We start from the raw sequence: 23,245 nt of genomic DNA, 5'->3' as shown, positions 1-23,245 counted from the left end.
ACGTTCACTACCACACTACACTATAACACCACCACACGTTCACTACCACACTACACTATAACACTACCACACGTTCACTACCACACTACACTATAACACCACCACACGTTCACTACCACACTACACTATAACACCACCACACGTTCACTACAACACTACACTATAACACCACCACACGTTCACTACCACACTACACTATAACACTACCACACTACACTATAACACTACCACACGTTCACTACCACACTACACTATAACACTACCACACGTTCACTACCACACTACACTATAACACCACCACATGTTCACTACAACACTACCATATGTTCACTACAACACTACCATATGTTCACTACAACACTACCATATGTTCACTACCACACTACCACATGTCACTACAACACTACTACACTACACTATAACACTACCACATGTTCACTACAACACTACCACACTACACTATAACACTACCACATGTTCACTACAACACTACCACACTACACTATAACACTACCATATGTTCACTACAACACTACCACACTACACTATAACACTACCATATGTTCACTACTACACTACACTATAACACTACACAATCAAAATTCCAACTATGATAAAAGTCATAAAACGTCAATAACCTCTTACTATGTTTTTCGACCCCCTGTTTCTAAGTTGAAGGATCCAACAAATTAATCATATTTTATGATAAAAATGGGGTGCGAAAACTTCACAGAAGAGATGGGTGATTTCTGCACACGCTTGGAGAACTTTCACCTGGACAGTGGTGAGGGCCGGTCTTCAGAAGTTAAGCCTAACGTCTTTACTCTTAATTTAGTTATTCTCGAGACTGAACCCGAAGATACCAACAAAAAAACTGCTATAAAGTGGGACAATGAGGTGACCAAGGCTAAGTTCCTGCAGCGATGTAAGCACCAGGTCAAGGTGGAAACGGCCGAGGTTGACCTCATCGATGCGACATCCAAATCAGACTTCATTGTGCGAAGTGAACGCAAAGAGTGTAAGAACAGGTCCACCCCTTATGACAAAAACAACAAGCGCCAGCCCTGCCCACCCCAGCCACGCCCCTACTCTAAAGGTAATCAGGACTTCCATAGATATGACCAGTTTGGTCTATTTATAAAAAATATTCCCCCCGGGGTGACCTACCACGAGTTACGATCTCTCTTTGGTCGTCACGGAGGTCTGATGCACTTCTATAAGCCTCGCAAACACGGCGGTACAGCTGTAGCCAGGTACTGCAACGAGCATTACAGAAAGCTCGGCCTCACCCTGGACGGCTACCCCGTCGGTGGTGAAGACCACTATAAAAATTCTCGTCGGTTCCTCCACGTGAATCATCTCCGCTACACTGGTGCGTCCTTCAAGGATCCTCAAGTGTCCAGGACAACTTCCCACAAGAGGTGCCTGGAGGAGGACCGCTCTTCACAATACCAGAGCTGCAGGTACGATAGGTACCCAGAAAAGGAGTACTCCTCCAAGAGGCACAGACGGGAACAATATGAAGATGAGGACGACTCACCACGCCCCTGTCGCAACTGTTCCAGCTATAGACGCCAGAGGCCAGCACCTGCTAACAAGTGGGTCCGTCGCCACTGATTATTTTGCGTCTATATAAAACATTAACATTTGAGTTTTGTATAAAAATAAAATAAAAATAAAATATGAATATTATTTGTTGTTTTACCTAACATAAATTAACCTAACCCAATGTGTAACTTGCCTTGTAAACATATGTAATATATATCTATCTATTTCATGTAGATCCACAATGAAAACGTGGATAAGATAAATCTTGATAAAATCACACGGGAAAAGGGAAACAACGGAGCACCTTAGCTTTCGTCTTTATTCAAGACATCTTCAGAGGCAACTGGATTACATGGACAGAGAGAGGTTTAAATATGCAGGGTGACCTTAAAAACATGAGGTCAGGTCATAATGAAGTCATCCACTAATCCTCACACCCTGTATATTTAAGCCTCTCTCTGTCCATGTAATCCAGTTGCCTCTGAAGATGTCTTGAATAAAGACGAAAGCTAAGGTATATCATATATATATATATATATATATATATATATATATATATATATATATATATATATATATATATATAATGTGTGTGTGTGTACCGTAAGTTTACATTAGTCACCGGAGACTATTTCATGGGTACTGTTTCACTTATTCCTCTTCGCCATTGATCGACTTGTTAGCTGTATTCCACCAATGATTTAATGTGTATGAACTAGACTTCACCTATGGTTGTATGTTAATGAAATAATTGCACGGTAGCTGAATTTTGTGGGGTAAGTGTTTCTCAAACATTATTTATAACAGGCGAATGAAATCCAAAATACAGAGATGTAGTAATGTTTTTTAAGATGGGGAGTAGGGGGGATAAACAAGTCTTTATACATTTATATTGTAAATAGATCGAAAATTATAGTACAGTATTGTACATTTATATTCAGGTTGAGACACTAGAAGTAAGGTCAAGGTTAACAGCGGCATCCGCGGTGTAGGCCAGGTGGAGCTACTGCCACCTAGCAGAGAACGGCAACACACATTCCCGGGGAGGACGCCAGTAGAGTAGTGAGGGTGTGCGCGCCGTTGTATCAGGAAGGGCCAGGCACGGGACCCCGAACCTGCTAACACACCACCTTGCTCAGCTCAATAGTTTCTCCACCTGCTCCTCCCTCACACTAAACATTCTATTTTCTAATTTGTAGTTTTTCCTATGATTACCGGGTGTAAAATTTGCTTTCTCGGGGTAATTTGCATGTTTCTAATTAGCTATTCATTTTATGAGCTAGGTGAAGTAACTGCTAGATCATTAAATCATAAGTTTTCTCATTAATTTGGATGTCCTTCGTCATTGTAGTATTACATTATATAATTTGTATTTTTGTCGGATTTGCCACAATATACTGCTCAGCTCAGCGCTGTGTTCACGAAATTACAGAGTTCTATCTCATAATATTGTATCGTTGTTGGACTAGTGTATTATTAACCAAGCTGCGCGTTCAAAGACCTCCGTTGTTGAAGCGCATTATTAACATTATAACAACTGAAATAATGTTAGTAAATTACGAAGGTACAGCGTCAGCACACTAAAAATTATAGTAAGCTACCCGAGAATAAGGCAACGCTCAAGTAGCTCATTATGAACGCATGTACAGTTTATTTTTCACTCTTAAAACATTATCTTTCTTAAAACATTTTAATTTTTAAAATATTTCCTATTTCATACTTAAAGGATTTTCACTCTTAAAAAAAAGTCCTCTCATTATATTTTTCATTCATTAACTATATCCTTTATTTCCATTCATAAATCATTGTTGTTTTTTTCATTCATAATACGTATACAAAACTTAAGTGTTCATTATTAAAGCATTTCAATATTCATTAAATCATTTTCATTCTTAAAACATGTTTATATTCCATTTCATTAATGTCATAAGACGCATCACATAACATCACTAGACGGCCACGTAGCGAATCTCTCCGTCACTGGCTGTCATTCGGTTACTCTCGCTCCTCTTAATTTATTCACCCATTAAGCTGTCTCGACGGAGTGGTGTCCGCAGATACACGTGGTGGCGGGGGAAAGGGCCTCGGGAGTCGTCAGTGTTAAATGTTAATGCTTAATGCCGGGTTGACCACAAGTACTTCTACCGTGACCGCTTTCTCTTCCTACCTCCTCTTCCTACCTCCTGTTTCCTTCCTCTTCTTCTCATTCCTCCTCTCATCTCTCCCCTCATACTTCCTTAATAATTCCCCTTATACCTAGCATGACGTTCCTCACTCACCCTAACCTATGTTAACCCAGCGGAACAAACGTAAATTAGGCCAAGTTAACGAACTTAACCTAGCCTAGCCTAACAAAATCAACCTTACCTAATTTAAGCTAGCCTAACCTATTTTAATTTAACGTGACCCATTTGAGGTCGGGGGGTCACGTCAGACTCACGAGGGCTCTTCAGAAAAGTTTTAGTGCCGTATCCCTCTGAGTCAACAGTCTATTACCAAGACGTGACGCGGAGGTCTGCCGAGTTCACTGTGTTACAAGGGTGATCAAGAATAGCTCATGGTCTGCGTTAATCGCACTTGAAGAAGGAAAAACAGCTCGCGTGTGAAAAGAAAAAAATCTAGTCAGGCGAGGAAAGGGGCTCATTAACCTGAGTAAACGCAGCCAACAACCGCGATTAAACTCTGAGCGTCAACCATCATTCCGTTCATTTTTTTCTTCAGAAAAGATACATTAAAAGCGAATATTCAGTTTCATCTTATATAACTTTAGAAAAAATGGGACTGGTTTCACGTAAGACTTGCCGTGGACGAAGGAATCAACGAAAGGTAATAAGGGAAACTACATAATAACTAGGAAAAGTCCCATTAGAAATTACTGTATACTGTTCCACCTGGGCGTTCTGCTGACGTTACCGAACTGGTAATAATAGTAAAAGAATGAAAATTACTTTAATTTGTTTAATTTATAATATACCAATCGCTAAATATTCAAAGATCGTAATTAAATGTATGTAGTTAACCTCATGGGTTACGTGCCTATAATGGAAGACGTGTTTTATTTTTATTTATGTCTATGTTGATATTTCACTGTATTATCCGGTATCGCTATCAGCCGCGCCTGAGGCAGTACATAATTACTCAATTGCTCACGTACGAGGTCCATTTTTCTTTTCCTTACCATCAATCGGTCGCCTTGGTCACGACACCGGTGGCTTGTCACCTCGTCGTCGTAGTTGATGTCTGTGGTCATCGATCATTTGTGCTGTATGAGCTCAAGACGAACATAGAAATGCTTCATAATTTTAGAAACCAAGTACCTGTATTGTGAATTGTGCTTGAAAACTGAACTTAACTTACGATATCAGAATACTATACTAAACACTAATAATTAGTTTTTGTATATTAATTAAAACTATAAGATAATAATAAAAACTGAGTGTCGCCGCCATGAAATCTGTTTACGTGTGACGGGGCCGCCTCCCTAGTATCGTTACCAGGGAGATAAAGCTCCTTGGTCGTTTATGTAAGAGACGGATTATATTATCTATTTACGCATTTTTTTTGTATTATGGTCTGTTTTATCACTTGTTCTCCAGCTACATGATGTTAATGTTGAGGGGCTCAGAGAAGGCATGCACCGTGTGGCCAGAGAAGACGGCAGATATAATCAAATACTCTGTAGTCAAGAGGGAAACAGGCTGAGTAGACAGTCAGTCAAACAGTCAGAAGTCACCTCATTGTACAAGTTGCTGGAAGTGTCATACACCCGGTGACCGAGGCGTGGGTGCGTGCGTGTGAATATTAGTGAGTGTCTGTGGTGGTAATGTGTATTCATGTTTTGTGTAAGTGTGCATGGTATCTTGCTTGCATGACTTTCAGCCATAAATTCACTTTGTACATAATGAAAAGAACAAGCACTTAGTTAATGACCGTTTAGAGACGTTAGCACCAGAAACTCACACTTATATTACACTAATGTTCTCGGTGTAGAGTAAGAGTGAACGCTAACAGAGTAACCACCCTATCGAATGTACGAACAACGACACGAGACACTTTCTAAACAAACATTTTCGTCTACATTAAACCTCTCACCATATAACAAAATAAAACAATAAAAATCTTTCCTAAGCTGTCCACGAAGAGGTGATGATATTGTTGTTATATGAAAATACGCGAAATCGTGTTTTTTGGCTGCCATTGCGCCACATCAGTAAGATTTTTAAAACCAGTTTACCAACCATCTTTGAGTTAATACCGTTAGGCAGCTTATGGCCGAAATTTTCCAAAATAAAGAAATTTGGTTATGGAACTTCAGTGATATGTGTTTTGGGGATATATCCATGTTCTGTATTTCAAGAAAATCCCTGACTGAGTTAGGGCGTTCACACCTCAGACTCGCACACGTCCAGTTAGCATTTCCAAGTACCCAGTTCGGCAGGGAAGGTGTGATGATGGTGGTTGTGGTGAAGACTGGAGGTAGTGGTGGTGTGGTGGACCCGGGCTGTGGTGGGGCCGGGCCACACACCAGCGTAGCTCAGGACAAGGTCACTCTCAAAGTCACCAACTCAGCCTAGGTGGAAGCCCTCAGATATACAGTACAGTACAGACACATTGATAGGTAAATGTCGGGGAGGTGTGATTGTATCTGTACTGTAGGTAATTATCTGATATAAAAATTCCGATTATATAGATAGCCTACATATTTGGTATGTACAGTAAGTCTACACATAAATAAATATGCAAATGTAGGGGATATTATACTGTACACATATGGTAAGCAAGCAGAAAGTGTATATTCAGTATTCATTAAGGAAGGAAGAATATATTTTATGGTTGTTAAGGAGGATTATCATACAGGAAAATTACTTTACTTACTAATTAAGGGAGATTATCTCGCTCATGTGTGTCAGTTCCATGTACAATAAAATTAATGAAGATATAGAGAACGTTAGATAATACTGGGTAAATACTAGTCCAAAAAATTAATTCTTAATATACTGACTATTTAATATAGATGGTTATTTATATTTCTCACACCTTTCTGTTATATAATGCATAAACTGAAGAGGTTTACGCGTTTGAAGACTTTAAATTGTTGAAGCGCGGCGCATCATAACCGTCCCTTCTAAATTTCTAAGAAGACGCTTATTAATATGAATTTAACTTTATACACAAACGGTTTTAGGTACTGAGATTCATTATTATATATAGACAAACAATATTACCATGCGATGAGGCAATCAGAGAACTTTCCAATTAAGTAATACGGCCCTGTGACCATAGGAACCCCAGCCAATCAAACCCGTTTTCTAATATTCTATACGGTGGACCTGACAGAGGAAATGTTTTTATTAGACTTGCTTACGAACTTTATTACAGTATTATAATCTGTGTAGAAGTATGGACGTTATTTATGGAAGAGTTTAATTCAGGCTTTCTATTATTTGGTATATTTAGTTTGTTAGTTAATGGTTGACTGATGTACTGAGAGATTTATGAATAGAACAAGGTGAAAACATAAGTAGAATGTGATAAAAATAGAACAAGTGTTAGAAATATGTAAATAGAAAAAAGAGAGGAGAGAAAATAAGAATAGATAAGAGATAGAGAGAAAATAAGAGAGGACAGAGAAAGGTAGACAAGCAAGCAAGCACTTTCAACGAGGCAGCGTTTACAGGAGGCAGTGAGTCGTGCTCGTTACCCAGCACTGATCTCATCCATTACATCTTAAACTGGCCTGAACACTCGGCTGTATGTGTGACGAGGATGCAGAAGGATTGATATAGGAAAAAAATGCGAAGGATCTGTAAGGATGGGCATAGGAGTAGAGGGGAAGTCAAGGAGTGGAGAATGAAGTGGAGGAGAGGTCAAGGAAGTGAAGAATATTGAGGAGGTAATGAAGGATACTGAGTGGACGGGAAATGAACGTTAAGGGAGGTGATGAGGTGGAAGAAGAGACGACGACGAGGAGGAGGAAGAGGTGAGAGGGAACAAGGACGAAGAGGAGGAGGAGCCGGAGGGAGGAAGTCGTGTCGAGGAAGAGGAGGGAGGAGAGGGGGGAGGGATGAGGAGGAGGTGTATACATGACGGGAGGGGGAGGGAAGACTTGGGCTATAAAAGGCCGTTGGCTGAGGATTCGTGTCATTTTCCTTTTCACGCGGGAAGCAGAAAGTTGTCACGCGAGGTAGGTCCTTCCCATGTGTCCGTGCCCCTCCTCCTGGGTGTATTATTTTGTGTGTCTCCGTGCCCCTCTGGGTGATGCCCGAGTGTATTATTCTGGGTGTATCAGTGCTCCCCCCTGGGTGTCTCCGTGCCCCCCTGGGTGATGCCCGAGTGTATTTTTCTGGGTGTATCCGTGCTCCCCCCTGGGTGTCTCCGTGCCCCCCGAGGTGTGATGCCCGGGTGTATTATTTGGGTGTGTTGGCATGAGTGTGTCACTGTCTCCCGGGTGTGTTGGATTAGGTGTGTTATGTTACACTGGGTGTGTTAGCCAAACAAGATTACTCTTGGTATGGAGGATTATGTCACCGTGGACGTAATTCAATAAAAGGTGTGTGTGTGTGTATTTGGTGTTCTCAATAGTCTGGTGTTAATAGTAGGTAAAAGGATTGATGACTCGTAACGTTTGGGTACGGAATGTTGTATATTAGGAAAGTTAGGGTCTAGTAAATATATGCGTAGATAAGAATAGTAGTATCTAAAAAATATTTGCCAGGCTGGTACGATGCAACTCGTAATGTCCCGGGAGGTTGGTACTCGTGGATCTGTGGCCTACTGGTCGTAATACATTTGGTAACCGAACATATTATTTACGCCGAAATAAATGCATATTATATTACTTATGTTATATTATATACCAAAGTAAATGCATGTCCCAATATCTATCAGCCAGGGTCTCAATATTTCATACAGTTTGGATAGATACTTTTTTTAAATACTATCCAATAAATATATTGTTTATACGGCTCGCACAGTTCAGTATGCTTGAGGTAGTACTATACAGTGTGACGGGAAGCTTATTATATCCATACATATTATAGTTAATCCAGTATTATGCATTCCTCGGGTTGATATATTACCCATAGATAGCGTAGTATAATTGACCAAGTGCTATATAGTATGGCTGTTATGTTGCTACACACATTGGTAGGACGGACGTAATATTACCGCCATTATAACCACAAGTGTTGATTCATGTGTTATGTACTGACCACAATGACTCTTCACTCCTCGGTACATCGGCTGAGGTGTGATATAACTGTACACATGTTTGTGGACTTTAATATATTTTCTTTGTGTACGATATTGAGTGAAGTGTCAATATTAACGCGCGCACACACACACACACACACACACACACACACACACACACACAGGATTAACGTTTGAGTCTGCCCAGTGGTTGTCTACAGGCTTACCTCAACTTGTTTCTAATGCTTTTATAAAAACAATAAATTTCGGGAAAATAGACTTAAAATATAAAATAATAGATTTATCAATTAATATATTATATTAAACTAGACTCAAATAACTATGATTATAGGTGTCTATTTATTTATTAATTATTTGGAATATATTTACATCGAGCATAATTGAAATATAAAAAATTTAATTGTTACTGTATTTTGACCATTTATATATATTTTTTTATTTTTTTTTATTGTGGATGTTTAGTCTTTAGATAATAATAATAATAATATCACGCTCAACTTTTTATTATTAATTATTTACTTATTTTTTTATACATTTATCCGTTTACAATTATTTTGGTTCTTAGCAAAATCGAATCCTTGCCCGCCACTTCCTCAACACCACACAGGCGTTCGTGACACACTATCCGCCTCGTAGCCCTGCTGAAGGGTATCGAACCGAAATCTTACAGTAACGCTAATCAATTATCATCACCCACGTGGTCTCAGCTCAAGTTCCTGAGAGTTTTGTGGTCTCGCTCGACGTACCTCAGAACCTCCAGATGTTTGTGTGGCCTCCCGCAGGTGTGTGACGTAGAGCGTGACAGGTGTGGGCGGTAGGTATGGGGGTTGTGGCTGGTGTAGGAGAGACTTTTAGCAGATGTGTGGTGTTAAGACTGGTATATTATATAGCTTATGTGTGGGGTGACTATATCATTAGACAATTTTACTTCCTAAGGTGGACGACATAATCATATAGGATAAATATTTTTACAACCCCGAGAAATTAGAGTAAAAATTAACCTCCTGCGTGTAATTTGCTTTATAGGAATAATAGTGAGTTTGCCCAGTGTTGGTCCAATGCTCTCGTCGGACACTGGAACAAGTTGACTAGGATGTACTGTAGCTTGGTGGGGGGATAATTTTGTGACCCTCTTGTGTATTGTAAATTATAGTTACGTGATTCATCAACACAGGTAATTACAGGTGCGCAACACAGGTATAATCATTTTGACGTAATCATGACTCAAACTTTAATATATCAGATATTTTGCTGCGTGTTTCAACGTTATACAACATGTAATTAATAACCCCTTATGACATTCACCTCGCATACACACCACATAGTCATACAACATACACACATGACTCCACACACGACCGTACACTCATAATGTCTTACGAGTGAGACATAACCCCAACATTGCCACACGTACTCATATTACGTCTATCAGGTACACACACTCAGAACCAGGGTGAGGACGTGATCAGGTGTCACCGGAACATAGAGAGAGAGAGAGCCGAGGGCGTGAGGAGACCCCCGCTTCCTCAGGATTACTCTGCACTTCTTCGTTGAAATCTCCGTCTTGGCTGGTACGGTCGACCACGGCGGTGCTGGTCTGTGGCGACGTTACCCTCAGCTTTCTAATTTGTTGTACATGAAAGTAAATCTAGGTTTAGTTATTGGGTATTAGTGCCCTTGTGTTCCTTGGATAACTTTCAGTGGTATTGGGTGTTATCTTCGTTATATGGAGGGTAAGACGTTCACTTGTTGAGTTGAGTGATTGCCATTCAAAGTAATAAATGGATATGAAATAAATAGATTAGTAACTACAATAGATAAACATTTAGATAGTTATAAATGAACATGAATATTAGTTAAACGGGTTTATTTATAATATTTCTTGGAGCATTATATAGAGCTTGGAGCTAATTTATGTACCTATTGACTTGTTCAAAAAGACACAATCATTTATTAGACAAGAGCATTTTAACACATTGTTGTTCTTGTTGAAGCTCTTGCGTGTGTTGCAGTAGGGACGAGGAATTTAATTGCTTATCAAGTAGTGATTAAACTAAGTCCTCATTTCTCACTGGGAATTCTTTGATGTCTAATGTGAATATTATTTTACCATAATACAGAATTCTTAATTTCACCATAACATTAATTATGAGCTCTCCTGTTTGTTTATGTCAAGTTAGCATTCCTCCACTCCTTCGTGGCCGTGAAGGTGTGCGTCCCAGAACACCTGCCGTCCTCACCACCACCACAGAGTCAGGCCCCAAGTTCATTAAGGTTCCACAAACAAAAATATTAACAAAAAAAATAGCCGCATTTATATTGTAACTCAGCCTTAAGTAGATACATTAATTTAGTACGAGATAAAAATTATGTTTAAGAGTATTTGAAGATATTCTAGTAATTTTGTCTCGAGGCCGACATTAAGCGAACCTTATCTAATCAAGAAAGAATCACAGCATGAATAAGATGTTACTTTGGCGTTTTATCTTAAGTCAACCAGTTAGGTGAATTTGAACCTTGATACCTACGCCTCACAACCCTAGTAGAGTCAACCAAACAACAACAAAGCATATGTGGCTTCAGCGACGTGCAAATAACGTGGAATAAAATTTGTTTACCCCCACGAGACAACAGGTAATGGCTGTGTTCTCGCTCACGGTGACCACTGAATGGCTTGCAGCAATAGGGCAGTGGTTATCTTCGAGGCTTGTTTGTTTATATTCACGAATAGAGAGAGAGAGAGAGAGAGAGAGAGAGAGAGAGAGAGAGAGAGAGAGAGAGAGAGGGGAAGATGAAACTCAGTAATAAACAAACAATTCTTTCATCGGAGTGTGTATTCTCGCTTTATTATGTAGGGGTCCTGGTGAAGGACTTAGAAGGACGTGTTACCTTCATCCCCGACGCCCTCAAGGTTCTCTCTCACCCAAGCTACTGGTTATGGTGTCCTGCAGCAGGCGTGTCTCAAGTTATCACGGTTCATGGTCATTTCAGTCCAATTTCAGGGTTTTCCTCAACACGTATGACCGATTTAGTGAGTGGTGCGGAGGAGTTACATTGATTGGAGGGAAGTGTTAGGTTCTCATGTCTGGTTGTTAGGCGTAAATCTTAATTAATTGCACACACACACCGCGGAAGGAAAGGATTATTATCATCAGTGACTCAAATAATGGGGATTGAATTAAAACTTTTTTTACGTGGCGGCATTAGAAGGGGGTGAAGGTAACTGTGGCGGTAGTGGTTGAGCATCTTACAATCTGGTACTGTCCTGGGTGTGATAGAAGAAGGTAAACAACAACCATTCCTATCCTGGGAATAAAAGAAGAAAATCAACAACAGAAAAGATAAACAAATGATAGAAAACGCAAGAAAAAAACATATGCTGACTATGACCATTAAGAAAATGACAAATTAAAAAGAAAAAAACGTGAGGTGCACAAGAAAGTCAACATAACGAACGCACCAACACAACACAGTGATGTGGTGTTCGCAGTGATGGTGACGAGGACAACAAACACTGTATCGTTTTCTTAGGGAGATATTTCTACCCATTCGTTTTCATAGTTTCCTGTTGCTTCACGTAGTCGATGATTCCTCGGGGTAGTGACATCACCGAATCCCTTATACACCACCGACGCGAGAAGAACCACCTGACTAAGGGAGAACGACTTGTGTCCTTTGATTTCCGCCTTGTACTCGGAGGTGAGTGTCCTTTTCATAGCCTAGAGCCTTTACGTCTGTTGCCACGTTCATCTTTCCACCTGAGGTAACGAAGAAGTTTGGATGAGCTGTCAGCCATTCAACAACACCAGGGTTGATGGGTGCTCAAGAGGAGTAAGAGTTTGAGGTGAGATTATTCATCACGTCAGTCTCTTCCGCATTAAGGGAGTGCTGGTATAAACTAATGCTCCCTCAGAGAACCGTAACATTTTATTACCCATGGTGTGGATACAATTAAACAGTTTTAAACATACTGTATTGGGAAATATTTTAGTTTGAATACCAGATAAAGTCCTTTCTTGGTCTTCGTTACCTCTCCAAAACATGGCAACTGTTACTTCCCACGAGCTTTGGACGAGTACTTTACATATTCACATAAGTACATGTTAGGAAAATGGGGGACTTCCTTGGTGATGTCATAGTGGTTAGGTTATGTGGAGCTGTGTCTTGTGTGCTCTGTGGCGACAACCAAGTATGAGGCGATGTAGCACACCGATATTTACGACGCCTGTCAAGACATGCATTAGAAGCGCTGGACGGTACGACTACCACCACCTGCCGTGTAGGAAAGGGCGGACATCCTCTGGCTGGGAGGAATAAACTTATGCCGTAGGTGTAAATATTTTCTCTAGACGGTTAATTATTCAGACTGTGTATGTTAATCTGAATGGGCAGAGATGATTATCTTTTATTCATACACGTATATTTGTATTTATTCTTAATAATATTTTCATTTTTATATCTTGTAGCAACAGTCACACGTTTTAATGATATAGATATAAATAATAATTGAATCATACCATTATTAACATTACTTGACCTCACCAACATATATTAACTTTACCGAACCTGAACCTTTAGTTTGTCTGAGTTAACATTACATGATGCAGATGGTGTTACTTTGATTTTCTTCAATTTATAACTCGGGTATAAAAATTGCTACTTAAAAATTTAAGAAATAAAAGCCTGAAAGCTTGATGAAGCAGTAGTCCTCACCCGAGTATCAACTACTGTATCGTGATTTATTGCTGTGGTGTGAGGCGTGGTAGTTACATTAGTTAACGAGGGCAAAGAGGTTAATTGGTTAATCGTGCGGCGAACAGTATGATGAGATCGAGTCGAGTGTCTCCAGCGTGTGTGTGTGCAGTAACATCACGGGTTAGTGGGGTACAATGTTGTGGTGGTCGGTGAGGGGCAGGGAGTGTAGTCACCAGGAGCATTGTGAGTGGTTGTAAGTGTTCGTCTGTTTGAGCTGAGGCGCCCGTCGTTGTGGGAAGGTTATTAAAAGAGCCGTCACTCTCCCCGCCAGCTGGGACACTCCGTTCTCCTATTATTATGGGTAATATTTCACGACAGGCTAGTTATTATAATAAACCTTTTTTTTTGTTACTGCCTTAAGACTAACCTGAGGGACGAATTGTTTTCTTTTATGGTCGCTGATGAGGTGAAAATGCTGTTGTTGTTTTTCACACAGGATCTGGAAATATGAAATCCGACATTTAGTGTTGGTAGCGGCGGTCACAGTAACACTTTTCTGCAGGATCAGTGACTTTGTTTCAAGATATGACTAAATCAGTGTTACCTGGCGGAGCTCTTGCGTAAATTTACTTATTTGAGTAAGAGAAATAACCATTAGAATGCTTATAAAAACAAAGAGTTTATATTTTAGACTTATTTGTATTGTGGGTGACGAGCCTTAGGAAAAAACCTCGACGGTAGCTGGACAGGTGAGTGAAAGAAGGACATTCAGCTATTGGCCAGTCATTTTGATATATGTCAATAAATGTTTTGAATTTGAATTTGATTGGACAGTCAACTGCTTCGAGTCATACAGTATAGCGACACAAGGATTTTCAGTGTAGTTTACAATACAAAAGATTTTTCCAGTGGTTGAAATGGGGGATGTTATGGTAGTGATTAGTACTCGGGCGTATGGCATGGATGCGATTGTGGCGACCAGTTTCCGCCCCCCCACCCCACCTCATAGTCCTCAATTCAATTTCAATTTCAATTGTTTATTCCTTGATAGAGGAAGCGGGATCCTAGTGCTGTCACTAGGTACCCCTGTACAATGACACCAGAAGCATCTGGCAAGTGTGACAAGTATATACAGTATAAATATTATAAAGGGGCTTACTAAAGCCTAAGGGAGGAAGGATATTCCTTTAACACATAATCAATATTATTTACAAAATATCTGGCCAGTATGGGGAGGATCATCGTGTCTCCGTCAGGGGGTCGTGGAGTGGTGATCCATCATAGTCCTCCTATGCATCTAAATTCACAGCCTCACACACACACGTCGTCAATATCCACCCCCAACCTTTCTTATTGTCCTTGTGCATGATCGAGTGGGAGCTGGGAAGAGTCAGTGGCCCGCAGTAGGTGGTGTTGATGTGGCTCCTTCCTGTCCCCGAGCAACTCCTCCACGCGTAAGGAAAAACAAAGAAAACGAATACACTGACGCCGATGTTGACGTCAGCGAGCAGCGCCCCCAGACTCGGCCCAGGATAAAATATGGTGTTGCCGCCGTCTTTATTATTATTATTATTATTATTATTATTATTATTATTATTATATGGTCGAAGTATTGAAAGTGAACTTGAGACGATGAACTGACAATATACATTCAAACACAAAGGTGTCATCCTCCCTGGCCGCTGTCGTGAAAAACTTTGTTATCGCTTCATCACCTAAATTTTCTGGCTGATTTTCATGAAACTTTAAAGACTGAATATTTTTTTTATGGTTTAGTTTTATAAATAGTGTTTAAAAAATAAATTATCGAAATTATATTATCGCTTTTTCATACAAAACCATTCGTCTGATCTCCACGAAACTCAGTAATATTATACTTTATTGATTAACACTGTACTGTTCATTCTGACGTATTCTAATGACAGTTTGAGAAAAAAATTAGCAGGTTAAGGAAATAAACTCTATGGTTGTTTTACACTCAGTTTCTGTATGGACGATGAGTTATTTTGCGTCAGTACCCCCTCACCCCAGGTCCCTAACCTTCATCACTCCCCACCCTTCATCACCTCCCTACCCTTCATCACCTCCCTACCCTTCATCACCTCCCTACCCTACATCACCTCCCTCTCTCCATTACCTCCCTACATCACTACATCACCTTCATCACTACCCTACATCACTCCCCACCACTTTCATCACCTCCCCTACCCTACATCACCCCCACCCCTTCATCACCTCCCTACCCTACATCACTCCCACCCTCCCCATCACCTCTACCCTCATCACATCCCTTCATCCCTTACATCACTCCCCACCCTTCATCCTCCCCTACCCTACATCACTCCCCACCCTTCATCACCTCCCTACCCTACCCTCATCATCACCCTTCCTCCCCACCCCTTCAGCCATCCCCTACATCACTCCCCACCCTTCATCACCTCCCCACCCTTCACTCCCCACCCTTCATCCCCCCTACCCTTCATCACTCCCCACCCTTCATCACTCTACCACTCCTTCACAATTTCATCACCCTCCCATATAATCCACCTCCCACCCTTCATCACTCCCACCCCTTCATCACCTCCCTAACCTTCATCACTCCCCACCCTTCATCACCTCCCTACCCTTCATCACCTCCCTACCCTACATCACCTCCCTCTTTCCATTACCTCCCTACCCTACATCACCTCCCTACCCTACATCACTCCCCACCCTTCATCACCTCCCTACCCTACATCACCTCCCTACCCTTCATCACTCCCTACCCTTCATCACTCCCTACCCTTCATCACCTCCCTCTCTCCATTACCTCCATACCCTCCATCACCTCCCTACCCAGCCATTACATCTTCCTACTTCATCTTTTCCCTCATCATCTCTCCATTTTCCTTTCCAATTTCGAAAATATAATTAGGAAAGGTCGGCTGAAGGCGTCTTACCTGTCCACATTATTATTATTATTATTATTATTATTATTATTATTATTATTATTATTATTATTATTATTATTATTATTATTATTATTATTAAAAAATCAAACCCATAAATAACACAATATCTTCCATCCGAGCCTTTCTATGGTTGCAAGAAAGAGTATAAACTTTACTCTTTCAGGAGCATTGAGAATAATACAGCATATGTAAATGTAGTAAGTAAACAAAGCTGTAAACGTGTAAATATACGAAAAAGAGAACTGTAGATAAAGTTACAAGAATTATCCTACTTCAAAATGTTATTATGTAAACACAATTGGAATATATGTGACAGAGGAAAACTTTTCAGCTGCTATCCTTCCCGAGTGTTTGTCCTCTCTTTTTGTTGATGAACATAAAAGGACTTTTTTATTATAAAATTTATGACTAACCTCCCTTTTGGGTGTCAACAGATGGCAGGCCGAACCGTAGCGTCTCTCCTCCTTTTGGTGAGTGTGACCTTCGCGAAGCCGGAGATCCCCCTGTGGGCGGAAGCCAGGACCCAGGAGACCGGAATACAGGAAACGCAGATATTAACCATTGAGAATGTGCAGAAAACAGAGGTGACCACCATCTACCACACCGTCAAAGTTTACCCCACTTGTACCACTACAGTTTCCGGGGTGTCTGCCTGTGCCCCCGCTCACTCCCTCCTCCCAGACCTGACGCACCTCATCCAGCCCACCAAGACTGACCAGCTCTCGCAGTAAGTCCACCAATCGTAGTTTGGTGTACATCGATGTCCTCCTCCCTCCCCCAGATCACCATGGCTAAACCCTTCTGAAGTTAATGTTTTAATCACATTTATCTCAGTTAAGAGAATTTGCAGTAATGATAACGTTGTTAATAATAATAATAATAATACCTAAGCCTCTCCCAGAATGTCATCTATGAGAATAATATATAATTCCTGCGAACTGGGTGCAAGCATCGAGTGGACGCTGTTTAATTTGTATTTCACACTAGTTGTTGACACCATAATGTTGAGACCAAGGACAAACCTAACCAATTCTTATGTCTAGAAATATACTCACTACCACACTTGGCACTCTTGCTAGTAATGTATTCAAACTAATACGTATTATGCGACACAGAATTACTTACGCTGGAACAGGTGGGACACTATCGTGGGAACCATTTCATAAGCCTTATACTGTTTAAGCCTAAAGGATGTTCTCCTTCCCCTTCACAGACCTCTTCGTACAGCTGTCAAGGACGAAGAGTCCCACAGCCTCAGCGTGGTGGAGATGGTGTTACCGTCGTGTGATTGTGTCGTCAATGACCGTCGCATTCCCCGGCTTCTCCGAAATCGGCTGATCACCATTTGGTCAACGACGACGAGGACTGTCAACACCGTTATCACCACCACTGAGCCGTCCACCACAGTCTCCATCACCTATGACGGCTGTGTGCCCACCGACGCCCTCACCACCACCGCCTGCAGCAACTTGTAAACTCTCTCTCAAGGGACACAGCAGGATGCTTCACATTTAATTTCCATGGATATTCTGCTATTTAGGAATCTCCCGATATAATTTGCCTTAGTGCTGGGATACTTGTGTAACAATAAATGTGTGTGTGTGTGTGTGTGTGTGTTATTTATGCTGTTAATGTCTTTTACCATTTAAGATGTTGAAGCTGCCATTGATTTAGTTAGGGTAATTTTTGTATTGGCATTCTTTTGTGAGATTAAGTTTAAGTGATGTTTTTATATACTTTACTAAGGACTCGGTTCACATGTTTGTGGATATGTTTCTAGTACAAAATACTAACTGCTCCTGTGGCAGTGGACTGTAGTACCCTTGATGACCCTGAATCTTTACTGTTTTTATATAAAACAATGAAGTTTAAGATATATTATTTTTCAACCTATATATATATATATATATATATATATATATATATATATATTAGTACACCCTTAATTATACAGCTTTCTTTGTTGACGCGTTGATAGTTTCAATAGGACCTGACCCCTTACTCTGGTCATTAGCCCCGGGGTTCTTCAAGTCATAATACAGTAATCACTAACTCATGAGAGTCGTTCAGCATACGTGGCGATAAAGCAGTGAATGTGAGCTGCGATCTGGTCCAAGAATGAACTGGAAGCATATGCAACCTTGGAGGATATTCATTTGAGGACAAAGTTCTCTGGCATCATCTACTTTAGAGCGAAGTAGGTAAGGAGGATTGTGTTTTTAACTTAACCTCATTTTACTTATCCTCTTCGCCACTTGAGGGGGTCGGTCACTTCTCTGATATGCTCTGTTGGCAGACACTGGGCATGCACAGTAATGATTCCAGAATGGTATATGCCTGCGCCAGTGTTGGTCAAGTTTCGTCTTATTTACCTAATGACCATTGACCACCCATTAGAAGTGACCTCGTCGTGGGGAGGAAGGAGTTCTGTGGCCTGTGTAAGTTCCCTCTGTTCTTGATAATTTTGTCAAGGGCTATTTTGAAGCCCAGTGCTATTCTTGGTATTATTTTAATTATGGTTATCTTTGGAATCTTAAGAATTAGGTTAGATTAGGGATCCAAAATATGTTTTTCCGATAGTTATGTGTTTTGAACCATTTGGACCTTCATCTGTCGGAAATCACATCAAATAATATCATGATCTGTTTTTCATCGTGTTTTTATCCTTTAATTACCGTCATCCTTCATGCCCTGCCCATTACTGGTGATTTATCAGCATAGATAAAAAAAAAAATACTTCTAATTAAGACAAAAAGTTCTTGAATCGATTTTATTAATTAGTATCTTCCAAAATATAACTAGAAAATATGACCAAAATTTATGAACTCCTTCAGGTGCTAACCGTTCCTTCACCATTACCCCGAAATTAAACTCGTCACCCGAAACAGTTTATATAATTACATCAAATTTTCTAGGGATATAATTTGCCTGATACTAAACAAGAAAATGGAAACAGCAATGCACAGAACCTAATCTAACCTCACCTTACCTTACTTAACTGGCAGACCCCCAGCATATTAAGCAGAAACTGTATACAGTGTCAAGTTACAGATATATAGTTGTTAATATGTTTATAGGTTCATGACTGTATAGCCTGGCTGTCTGTGTAGCCTACCAGGTTATTCATCCAGACGTACCTAACTTCCAAGGATTGAATGGTTTTATTTTGTTTCCTCACAATATTGGAGAAATTGGTAGAGACAGCAGTGCAAGGAGAAAATGATGTCACTAAAAAATTTTAATCAATAAATTTGAATAGTGTGGTGTTGGCTTATGCAGGGACAGAATTTTTATTGTAAATAAGAAACCAACAAAACCTACTTCTCTTAAGATGTAAGTTCATTACAGTGTTATAGGTTACTTTAGGTAGTTTCATTAGGGTCTTGTTAAATAGTGTCAACAGAAGGACACCCATTTCTTTTTCCATGAGGTAAGAAACAAGTTTTATTCTTTAGATATTTTCCATTGTGTTGTTTATTCCCATGAGTCTGATGTCTAAATTATTACCCATATTATTACAGGACTGGTGATGAATTGTAACCATTAGCCTATATTTTCACTGTCACTTTTCAGCTAGAAATCATGATTTATATGTCATTTTAACTACTTTATTATTGTATTGCTGATAATAAAACATTTGCAGTACAATACAGACACTCCCTGGGTTATGGATGACTCGAGTTATGGATTTCTGACTTTACGGATACTCTTCCATAATAAGTCCCATTGAAAATTTTTTTGGCTTACGGACGAGTATCCGTTGTTGAGGACGGTAAGTAGTGTGGCGTAGTGACACTGCATGCAGAAGTGTTGCTACTATAGTATATAGTTTTTATAATTATGGGACAGCATTATCTTGAATCACAGCTTATTTGTAGAGGATCACTATCTTTGAAATGAAATTGTGTACTACGGCTGTACACTGCACCTTTAGTTTTATTGTCATTTTATGAGTTTGGTCAACTTAGACAGCATAATTCTTGTCCTCCAGGAATCTTCTCACAGTATTGGTAATTTATATTTCATGAAAGGTAATCAAGTTTCATCTAATCCTCATTAAATCTTACTTATGTTTGTATAGGTTTTCTTTCATGATCTCCTTGAAGTAATGCAAAGTGTTGAGTGTGAGTTCCTGTATTATTTTGGAAGGAAAGGTTTGATCCAGAGGAAGGATTTCTCTTCTTCTGACATAGGGTTTAGTTAGGTTAATACTTCATGAGTATTTTGAATATTTCTTCCTGCTTATAAAATGTAGTTTGGTCTCATTTTCCCTTCCTTTGTTAATTCATATGAAGAGTTACCTTACATTTTTTTAGTCTTTCATTTGGAGATTGTTTTGCCAGATGAGACAAAAGTGATTGTTATGTTTATTCATTAAAGCATCCCCTTACAAAATACTGAAGGCTGTTGCTGATGAGTATTGAGGTTCCAAAGTAACTATTATAAAAGTGAAATTCATATCCACAGCTTTTAAAATTTCTTGGACAAATCACTGATATATATTCTTAAATTTCAGAATATTCTTGGTGGTTCTAAGGATCTGAACATTGTGGTAAGGTTAAGTGTGACAGATACCCCTAGCTTCCGCAGTCACAGCAGCCACCAACAGCTTATAGAATTTACAGAAAAGAAAGGAGAGGTCTGGGCTGCATGACTCTTGATTACCAGGTGAGTGCTTGATAACTTTTGTTTAGAGAGAGCTGCTTTCCACATTTTTGCACTGGTTAATGTAAAGCTTCCTCCAAGCTCTTTGATCATGCAGACCTCCACTTATTTTTGCTATTACTGTACTTATTCCTGTTTTGCATGTGTAGCAACTACCTTTGTATTCCATAGGGTCCTCAGCAGTGGCTTGTCAAATGCACTTTGTTAGTTGCACTAAGTCCAGTCTTCTTAAATGCTTGTACATTACCTCAGAAAAGTGCTTCATATATTATTATCTTTGCCTATGACAATTCAGCATTTGCCTTCTGAGTGACACATGTTCAGTCTTGGATTACCCAGTAGGCAGACTAAGTACTGTATGTGATTGGGACACCAGTAAAGCAGGGGGCCAGGGGTCACCCAAAAAAAATTAGATTCTATTTTATTGTATTTTATTATTTTTTGAAATAATTTTATATTTTATATTTCAAAGAAAGCATGAAATTAGTCATCATGGGAAAACTCAGAACATCATTAAGACTTCCTTACACCCCACTACTAACTCTTCCCCCATTTTTCTGTTCTCCTTTTATTCCTTATCCCCACCTAAACCAGGTCTGCATTAATCAACAAAAAATTATGACATTTTGTTTGTTTTCAATGTATGTTATGTACAGTTCTGTAATTTAGCACCACTTTTGTCAGTGGAATTATGTCACTCATGTACAGGGTGTATGGGAGCATGGTATTGGTGAAAGTAATAGATATCATGGCTGTACAGTAAGTGTATTGTGTAATTTATTTTTAATTATACTGTATTTTATTTTTTCTTCAGATAACTGAGATAAGAGGCAGGATGAAACATCTAACTGAATGGAGCACATAAACGTAAACTGACAGAAGATAAGAAACAAAAAAGTACCTGTAGTGAAATTATCCAAAACTTCCAAAGCTGACATCATTTTTCAAAGAGATTCCATCAAAAGCAACATCTTCTCTCAGTAACACAGACATTATTACAAAGCCTGTAGGTGTTTCTGAGACTGACCCTTCTTCTGGTCGTAAAACAACACCATTCCAGAACATGTGGATGTGTCATGCTCATGCTGTAAATAATAGGAGAAGAGATCCTGGTAAGTGGGTTGATTTCAGTACTGATGATGTATCTTACAGGATAAATTGTGGACCAAATGACTGTCAACACCACAGTGGGCCATTTGAGAAATCACGTCGGGCTTTTAACAAAGGCAAACAAACAAGATAGTGTTCACAGAAAATATTTTTTGCCATGAAAGCGAATGGTGAGAAATACACTTGAGAATGGCTACTGTATTCACAATCAACAGGGTCTATATACTATTTTGCTTTCAAAATTTTTCACCTAAACCTTCAACATCCCAGTTTGTTGCGGATGAATTTAGTGACTGGCGGAGTACGGTACTGTTATAAATGAACAACGTGAAAATAGTAATACTCACAGAGATTCCTTGCTGACATATTTAACCCTTTCGCCTCGGGTGTCACATATACGTGCCACCGATTTTTTTCCGTAGACAATGGGTGTCACGTACGTGATCTGGCGTTCATATTGCCCGCGCCCATCTTGTGGTGCAGAAAGTGGTTTCTCGCAGCTGATAATGAGTGATGCCAACTGTGTGGGTTGTTTTTGTCTCCATATACCACACAGACACGTCATTATGTTTCATAATGTCACAGAGAGCAGTACGAGATTTGGCCGCTGCCTCGAAGGTGTCGGGGCAATTAATTACTTTCTTGATTTAATGGATAGTATTGACACTGATTCAAGTGCTCTCTCTAATGATGGTGAAAGTGATTATGAGAGGGATCTTTTGAAAGAAACAAAAGGTAGGGAGTATAATATATCATGTTCAAGTGATACTGATGAATATGATCCCCAGCCTGGACCAAGTTCTAAAAGGAAACAGCATGGTAAGCAAAGTTCCTCTTTGGGTAGAAAGAAAAAAAATCTAATTGTAGCACAGAGCATTCACTGAGAGAGAGAGAGGTTGTTCAATCAGATAGTCAGGGAGATGGTCAGTCCTTTGATAGTAGTCAGCGAGTGGCATAAGGTGCTGTTCGGCAATCCTCTACACCTACAGCATGTCCCATGCCTACTCAAGGTCTCGCTCGGTGGGTCTGGGATGAATCTCCTTTTACTTCTTCTGTTTTTCCAT

The 23,245-nt window shown here is 39.9% G+C and overlaps 1 protein-coding gene across 1 annotated transcript; it reads left to right on the top strand.

Annotated features, from left to right (window-relative positions):
• Window positions 1-7,698: 7,698 nt before the first annotated feature.
• On the top strand, window positions 7,699-18,278 carry LOC121878660. The gene is made up of 3 exons (XM_042384980.1): window positions 7,699-7,732; window positions 16,841-17,133; window positions 17,620-18,278. Exons 2-3 carry the CDS (start codon window positions 16,841-16,843, stop codon window positions 17,879-17,881), a joined length of 555 nt encoding a protein of 184 aa, XP_042240914.1. The 5' UTR covers window positions 7,699-7,732; the 3' UTR covers window positions 17,882-18,278.
• The last annotated feature ends 4,967 nt before the right edge of the window (window positions 18,279-23,245 follow it).

The sequence above is a fragment of the Homarus americanus genome, unplaced genomic scaffold (genome assembly GCF_018991925.1).
Source record: "Homarus americanus isolate GMGI-L3 unplaced genomic scaffold, GMGI_Hamer_2.0 scaffold9476, whole genome shotgun sequence".
In the NCBI taxonomy this organism is placed as follows: Eukaryota; Metazoa; Arthropoda; class Malacostraca; order Decapoda; family Nephropidae; genus Homarus; species Homarus americanus.
This window is presented reverse-complemented; position numbering and strand designations above follow the sequence as displayed.

Bases quoted from the DNA above. Each gene is read 5' to 3' on its own strand.
- LOC121878660 (XM_042384980.1), top strand. From the start codon at position 16,841: ATGGCAGGCCGAACCGTAGCGTCTCTCCTCCTTTTGGTGAGTGTGACC. The intron at 17,134-17,619 runs GTAAGTCCACCA...TCCCCTTCACAG, and splicing joins AAGACTGACCAGCTCTCGCA to ACCTCTTCGTACAGCTGTCA.